Source organism: Labrus bergylta, chromosome 11 (genome assembly GCF_963930695.1).
Source record: "Labrus bergylta chromosome 11, fLabBer1.1, whole genome shotgun sequence".
NCBI classification, from domain to species: Eukaryota; Metazoa; Chordata; class Actinopteri; order Labriformes; family Labridae; genus Labrus; species Labrus bergylta.
Window position 1 is genome coordinate 6,928,788 of NC_089205.1, and position 8,591 is coordinate 6,937,378.

An 8,591-nucleotide genomic window follows, 5' to 3' on the forward strand; every position below is an offset into this window, starting at 1 on the left:
AAAACATGCATTTAGTTTTGGAAACTAAATAATTTGATGTGATTTCTTTAAAAGGGATAATTGAGTATCATCTGCATTATCATGGTTTAGTTTTGTATATTTGAGTTTCCCGTTTTATCCCAGTGTTGCTTGTTTCCCTTGTGTTTATGTTTTCTAGTGTTGATGGTTTCCTAGTTTTGGATTCAGTGTTTCCTGTTTTATTTTGTAATTTCTTATCCTCGTGTATCTCTGTGTTGTAGTGTGTTTAGTTACAATCTTGAGTTCTGTGTGTCTTTAGTGTTTCATGATTCAGTTTGTAGTTGTCCTCAGTGTTTCATGTATTGTATTCCTGCCTCTGTGTTCCTTCCCTTGTGTTGTCAGATCATTGTTGTAAATTCTGAGTAGTTGTCCGTCAATGTCAGAGTTTCAAGTGTTTCCTTGTTTTACCTTTTTTGGATTTTGTTCTTGTAAGTTTTTGTTTTGCAATTTTCCTCTAGCCTTTTTGTTAAAATAAATCGTTTTTGTTAGTTTATTCTGTACTTGGGTCCACCTCTTTGTTTTCCCACATCGATGACATGCATAACAATATAAAAGTGAACTGTTTCCAGATTATTTAATTTTAAGCCTGGCTGCAGGAGTTTTAAAATCCTTCCCAATTTTGAATTCTGGTGGCATCACACACATAAAGAGAATCTAAACACTTGTGAAAATCTTGGCACATCACATACTAACAGGACTTTACAAAGAGTATCACCTCATGTGACCTCACGTAAACAATGGAGCCTGTGGTTTAATCAGGATTATAATGATTTGTGCTGAGGGGAAGAAAAATTACTGCTTATTACTGTCCCTCATCTCTCATGGTTATTGTATTCACACACAACTTCCACCAGACCCCCTTCATGACGTAATTGTCAAGATGTTAAATTCTAAAAATCAAACATTTTTTTAAATAAACTGATCTCAGAGAAGATTGGGGATGTAACAGATCTATTTGAGCCAAATGGCACATTTACAACATCAATTCAGAATCATTTTGCTTGTAAAATAAATACTAACTACCCAAAAACATAACGAATCATCAGTTCAGTCATTGAAAAGTGTTGTCTCTGAAATGTCAGATTTAAAGATGTTACCTGAGGTCAATAATTTAAAAGCCTTTCTGAACCAACTATAAAAGAATGCATATATTATAGGGTTCACAGCAGAATTTAAGAATCCCAACCATACAAGTGTGACAAAAAATGTTGGCGGTATTGAGTAACTAACAAAAGGATTGATGATGTTACAAACAAAAAATGGAGACCAAAAGCACAGAAAACCCCCCATTACAATAGCCAGGGTTTTAGTGGCCTTTGTCTGGCTTGTATTTGATGTTTTTACTGAGTTCACACATCCTGCATTCTGAATGCTGCAAAATTGTCTACGTGCTACAAGGTAAATCTTAAGGTAAACACAAAGCATTATTATTCTGGGCAAGTAAAAGTTAATCACTGAGGAGACAGTACTAGACACTCCACTCATAAACACAACACATCCTCCTTCACATGCAACATGGTTATAATAAAACTCTTCAACACCCAAAATATTTAACTTTAGAAAAATCATTCCAAAGCCTACAAGAACTGAAAAACTCCAACAGAGCAGGATCAGGATCAACACAACATTCACTGATATTTTACTTCTGTAAAGCAGAGGTTGGCAAACAGCGTAGTATCGGTCGACTGAAATGAATAACAGATTCAGAATTGATGCTGAGCACAACGTGATATCTGAACTTATTGAGACTTTACAGAAGAAGTCCCCAAAATACCAACAAGTCTCTATAAATCGAATCATTCCAGGAAACATGACTATTATCCCTAAAAGCAGGTCAGACACAGCCAGAGAGAATATCAGGTAATTTGTTGGAGTATGGAGCTGCTTAAAATAAGCCACTGAGAAAGTGACCAAAAGGTTTCCACACACTGTTAGGATGATTATGACCCCGAAAATGATGTAGAGGGTAACACGTAGGGGTATGGGATAACTTGACTTCAAACATGAAGTGTTTCTGGACTCAAAGCAGCGTTCTGGCTCCATCTGTTTGAAAGGAAACGAGAATTGAACGAAATAGGAATGGATTTTGTTGAGAAAAAGAGTAATCGGACTAAAATTTGGATTATGACCAGTGAATCAAAATCATGTCTCAGCTGTCTATTTCTTTTGGTTCATGATTCTGCACACAGTTTAGAACTACTTTGTAAAACATTAGGTTTAATTAGGCCTACCCCATTGCTAATAGACAGTCTGCTCAATTACAAAAACAAACATTTCTTGACATTAATTTCATCTTCATAAAGAAATTAAAAATATGAGCATTACATACTGTACATATACATACACACAAATCCTACACTTACCTTTCATAGTTAGCAGGACAGTGTGGCCAGCAGAGCACAATCAGCCACAAATGAGGTCAGTTTTTTTTGTACCAAATGAGCTCTGCCTCTGTGGCCAGTAAATTCAGAGGCTAAATAAAAGACCTTCAGAGATGGAGGTTGGACAATCTGTCCCAGCAGACAGAAAAAGAGATACAGCAGGTAGTGAAGGTCCCTTCACAATTCAACAATGGGATTCTTAGCTGGAAGTTTTAAAGTAAATATTTTTAATGTTTGGCTGGAAGTTTTTTACAATTTACAATTTTTTTTTACTATTACATGCCACAGCAAGTAGCTCCCTGACCTGTCCAACCTGCCCAGTCAGTCTGCATGTGCAACATGCGACAGAGAAGATAATTATGGCTTGAGTGTAGTCTTATAGAGATAGTCCAGATTGTCATTTAAAGCAGAAATATTTAACGCTGTCATGCTGACATGTAGGGTTTAAAATTGGTTCTTAAATACAAATTTAAAACATTGAAGAGAGCAGTGTTCCCTGCCCCCTCCTCCCTATTATCAATCCTTATGCAGGTTGCCAAGTTTGGGACACTGAAGCTTCAGTGTTTAGCCAGCTCTGCATCAGTCTTGAACTTTTCTGCGTTCTAACCTCTTACCATTTTTCAAAAGCATTGCCCGCTTCCATCGCTTGCATTAAACGTCTACGGTGCAGCTGTGCAGGTTGTGTCTTGCCGCAGGTCATCATTACTGTCCACTCATTACTGCCCTCCCTCGTCTCTTGTTGTTATCATATTCACACACAACTTCCATCAGACCCTTTCATGACGTAATTGTCAAGCTCTTAAATTCTAAATATCCAACATGTTGGAAATAAATTGATCTCAGAGCAGATTGGGGACATGGGGTTCATCTTTATACCAATAAAACTACAAGATAATCTGACCTGAGCAGCCTTGAGTCGGGAACGACCCCACGATTGTCTGGAAGGGGGAATTGGACCTCAAATCGGCCCTCTCCTGCAGTCTGAGCCAGGATCCAGGAAACATATGTGAGGTGAATAGATTTAGTCCAAGCTAAAACCTTAACTAACTTTTTGCAAGTATGAGGAGTTTATTGTTCACACATCAAATCTAACATTGAACTGGACATGACTATCATTTGTGTCCAGTGCAACACCTACATGCCCCTTAAGATCTCCTTCCAAGACAGTATTTCTTGAAGCATCCACGTTATTAGAACCCTTTCGCATCGTCAGCAGGAATCTTAGGGTCTCAGGTGTTTCGCCCCTTAACCTGAACACCTTGCCTGAGTGGGGCAGCGAAGACTGACTAGCCTTCATCTGCAGAAGGGTTCCAACTGTGGGCTCTCTTCAGCCACAGCCATCTTGAGCTGGACATGGCTGCAGCTGCAGCTATGTCCCTGGTGGCATTCTTCAGCTGTTAGAGAGGAGACTGGAGGAAGTAGCGCACCGATTTTGCTGGGAACTCGCCGCTGCCGACTTCAGTGGGGTAGCTGGTTGCATGCCACCCCTTTAAAACAGCTTTGTCGACCAGGTCTTGGTACTTGGCTTTTTTCAGTTGGTGGGACGTGGCTAGCCTTTCTTCCCAGGGCACCCTGAGCTCAGCAACTATAATGGTTTTTGTGCTCCTAGAGAGCAAGACCATATCTGGTCGGTGGGAGGTCACTGCCACGTCCTGTGGGAAGACAAGCTTCCTCTTCAGGTCCACTCTCAACTCCCAGTCGGAGGCTCGTTGCAAGGTAGAGGGTGGGTTCTTGGCCACCATGCTGGTCTTATGAGCCTTGTCTCCTTCCCTCACAAAGGTTATGGCTTCGGGCGGTTGGGCCTGCTTGTTGTTGGCTTTGACTCGCTGCTGTTCCACCCATTTGACGATTTCCGTGAGGACCTTGTCGTGCCTCCATCTGTACTGCCCTTCTGCCAATGCCTTTGGACAACCGGTCAGGATGTGGTTCAGTGTACAGGAGGCTGCTCGACCCATCTTGGTTGCAAGATGGGTCTTCCTCTCCGCCCCAGATCTTCAGATTTCTTGGGGTTGGCAGCAGGTCAGTCACAGAGCGCAGGAGAAAGCTCAACTTCCCTTGATCTGTCTGCCACAGTTCCTTCCAAGACAGCGGTTGCTCCTGTGCCTGGTCCCACTGCGTCCATCGACCCTGAGAGGCAAGTCCGATCGCTTTCACCTGGCACTCCTCTTCTGCTGCCTCACAGACTCTTTGCACCACGAGGCCTCTTCTGGCTCTGGCATCAGCCCTGCTCCACCTCTTCTCACTGTAGTGTCCAAGGCCCAGGCGTCCCTGGCATACCACGCCCATGATTTCCTGGGGTTTCCAGTGGGATTCTGCTTCCATCACAGCTTGCTGGGGCTTCCATTTTCTGCTGCATTTGATGGTCTTGCTTGCGTGTCTTACTTTCCCGTCTTCAGATGAGAGGAGTGTACTGACTGCCCTTGCCTTGGTGGTTTTAAACTCCTCAACCACCGATGAGACTGGAGGTCTTGCTGTACAGGTTGATTGCGCTGAAGGATGGGGGGACTTCCAGCCATTTCCGCAAGAACTTGCTGCACAGTCTTTCCATACCTTCCACCTGGGACATGGAAAAGTCGTAAAGTAAGAATTAAGTTTTGTAACACTTTATAATAACCATCATGTATTAAGGGTAAATAAGGGTAAACAGATAATTAACCATAAGTTAATAGTTATTTACTGTTAACAAACATTGAAATGATAGTTGCTAATGTTTGCTAATGATTTGTAATGCTATAATATATCTAATGTTAACAGTTTATTAATGCACACATTATAACATTGTTGACCGTGATCACATGGGCCAGCCTGATAAGTTGAAAGTTTGAAAATCAAACTAATATTAAATATTCTCATATAATCATGACGTTAATGTTTTTAACTGTATGAACCAAACCAATACCAGGACGAGTGCAGCATGCAAGATCTCCATGATTTTTTACTTTTACTTTGCGATTACCACTTTATCCTGCCCCAGGCCTTTTTGTTTGAACGATCTTTGCATACGTAGTTTTGTTTACAAATTCTGGGCCTCTTGCAAAAAGTGCAATGTGAAAACGAACCGCACCAAACCAAAAAAGAAACGTTATATTTGGTCCAGACCAACGAAAGCTAATTTCAAGGTCCCATATTATCCTTTTTTGGTTTTATATGCCCTTTAGTGTGTTTTCCAAGTGTCCTGTGCATGTTTAGGCACATCTATTTGCAAAAATTCAAAGTCCGCGGAAACGCGGCTTCTCCTATGTCCTCCTGATAGCTGTAGCATTAGCTGCATGTAACGCTCGGTTCTAGCCCCCCTCAATAAAAATTTGTCAGTGCGACGTCATTGTCAGTGTGAGATCACTGATCTAAGTCCATTGGTTCGTTGTGGCAAGCCCAGCAGCTCATGTTGAAATTTCCGAGAAGCGTGCTGAGCAACTGACCAATAACGACAGAGCGGATCGGCAGACCAATCAGAGCAGACTTGGCCCACGTGGGGTCTAACAGTGTGGGCTCAGCAGAGTGTAGCTGACAGACTCAGAGCGTAGAGGGATCAAGGAAGAGCAGTACATGAAAACAGACGCTTTTTTATGTAGCTATATTACCAGACAGTACAGCCGTACGTCAGGATGCTCTCGATTGTGCAGCAGTAAAAGTTATTCAGCAGATCGCGAGGAAGTCAGTTACGTCTCAGGGTCCTCAGGAAAAAGAGGCATTGCTGTGCTTTCTTTATTATGTGTGAGGTGTTGAGGCTCCAGCTCAGGTCCTCTGAGAGGTGCACTCCCAGGAACTTAAAGCCGGTGACATGTTCCACCTCTTCCTCGTTTATGTGCAGACTGTTGTGGGGTGTTTTTTGTTTTTTCCTGTAGTCAATTATTATTTCCTTGGTTTTCTTTGTGTTGAGGTGCAGGTTGTTGTTTTTACACCACCCAGGGAATGTTTGGACCTCCTCTCTGTAGGCCGCCTTGTTGTTGTTGGAGATAAGTCCTACAATGGTGGTGTCATCTGCAAATTTGAAGAAGGTGTTGGAGCTGTGGGTGGGTGTGCAGTCGTGGGTGTACAGGGAGTAGAGGATTGGACTGAGGACACAGCCCTGGGGTACTCCGGTTTTGAGGATGATGGTGGAGGAGATGCTGTCTCCCAGCCTGACATGCTGAGGTCTGTTAGTTAGAAAGTCCTGGATCCACAGACAGAGGGGGGTTCTTAACTGCAGTGTGTGCAGTTTGGTGACCAGTTTGCTTGGCTGGATGGAGTTAAATGCAGAGCTGAAGTCAACAAACAACATTCTGACATAGGTGTTGGGCTGTTCCAGGTGGGTGAGGCAGTGTGCAGTGCGAGTAAGATGGCGTCGTCTGTGGATCTGTTGGCCTTGTAAGCGAACTGGTGTTGATGTGTGACAGTACCAGTCTCTCCATGCATTTCATAATTACCGGTGTCAGGGCAACCGTCGGTGTCGGTGGTGGGGGTGTTGTGGCTTTGTTTGTAGTCTGTGATGTTCCTGATGCCTTTCCACATGGAGCAGGGGTTGTTGTCTTTGAGGTTGACCTCAATCTGCTGCTTGTATTATAACTTAACAGTTTTGATGCCCCTGTTTAAGTCTGCTCTTTACAATATAACAATTCATTTGGCAGATGCTTTTATCCAAAGCAACATACATCAGAGAGTAAGTATACTAATCCATTAATACACCGCCACTGAAGCAATGCAGGGTTAAGGGACTTAAGGGCCCAGGGACACATCAGATATGTTGCTCAGCTGGGGATCGAACCCTCGACTTTCTGGTTGAGAGGCAATGACTCTACCAACTGAGCCACAGCCAGTCTTCTTCTGCTGTATGCTTCCCTGTCCCTTGATCTGAATGCTGCATCCCTGGCTTTGCGCTGCACTCGCACAGGGTTGGTTGGGAAATACTTTGACCTGCTTCTTCGTGGTCACATTGTCCATGCAGAAATTAATGTAAGACAGTACTGATGAGGTGTGGAGCTTGATGTCTGGCTCCTCAAAGAGCTCCCACACGGTGTCCTCGAAACAGTCCTGGAGTGCAGAAGAGGCCTCCTCACTCCAGACCTGATCAGATTGTAAACTTTTGGCTTAAGTAAATTTGGGATTTTCTTTTTGTTGTCTGCTTTAAAACACTCCACAGTCCACAGCATTCATATAAATATGCTGGTTACCACTAGCTTCACTTCTTAGTGTGTTTTGTCGTTTCTTTATTTCCTCAGATTGTCTTGCCATATTTATTGCTTTTTCTAGATCAAGGTCTTTTTCCATTTGTATGCGTTCTGAGAGTCATGTGCCAGTCCCTGATTAGCTCATCATGTAGCATTCCATAGTTACAGTGTTCTGCTAATGCAAACAGGGCAGTAACAAAAGCATTGACAGTCTCGTTCGCTTCTTGTTTACGCATATTAAATGTTGCACGCTCATACACTACTTTCTTTTTGACTATGAAGAATGACTGGAAGCCGTCTCTCACTTTCGTGTACTGGCGCTGGTCTGCGTCACTTAGCTTCAGGCCTCTCAAAACATCATCGGCTTCCTCTCCCATACAATATATTAACGTATTCACCTGATTGTCATCTGAGCTTGCCGTTAAATTACTTGCTTGACAGAATCGTTCAAATCTCCGGATCCATTTTGTCCACTCGTGTGGCTTGGCATGTCAAAGGGCTCCGGGGGCTGAATGCTAAACGTGGCTGCGACCCACAATGCATCACTGTCCTAACAACACTGCCTCCTATTGGTCTATCTGTCAAACTATTATTATCAAAATAACAATAACACCACACATAGTATGTAAAAAAGGATTTCTAACCATCTTTCAATCACTTAATATCTTGAGTATCCACTACATGTATATGTTTCAAAATAAAAGGAATGTTTTTAAAATAAATAATATGACTGTGTCATAGTTAAGCCTGCACTACAACTTGTTACTTGATAAAGTATCAATTATCTATTATAAAATATTTGTAGATCCTTTAATAAGTATTAATAAGGGATTACAACTCCAACTTTATAATAACCATCCAAATAATCTTAATAGACGCTTTATAAACTATTTACAAACCATGAATAAATATTTGGTCCATGTGTCTCTGTATTGTTTATAGATAGTTTATAGATGTTTTTTAGATAGATTATAGATGTTTTCTAAACCATCTCTTAAAGGCTTAGAAATCATTTGGTCATCATTAACAAACACATTATAAAGTG

The 8,591-nt window shown here is 42.0% G+C and overlaps 1 protein-coding gene across 1 annotated transcript; it reads right to left on the reverse strand.

The window, feature by feature from the left end:
* Positions 1 to 1,065: 1,065 nt before the first annotated feature.
* On the reverse strand, positions 1,066 to 4,354 carry LOC109989278 (trace amine-associated receptor 1-like). Its single transcript, XM_065960507.1, has 3 exons — positions 3,827 to 4,354; positions 1,773 to 2,061; positions 1,066 to 1,703 (listed from the first exon to the last, which is right to left on the reverse strand). The coding sequence occupies exons 1-3, from the start codon at positions 4,352 to 4,354 to the stop codon at positions 1,066 to 1,068; spliced, it is 1,455 nt and encodes a 484-aa protein (XP_065816579.1).
* Between the last annotated feature and the right edge of the window lie 4,237 nt (positions 4,355 to 8,591).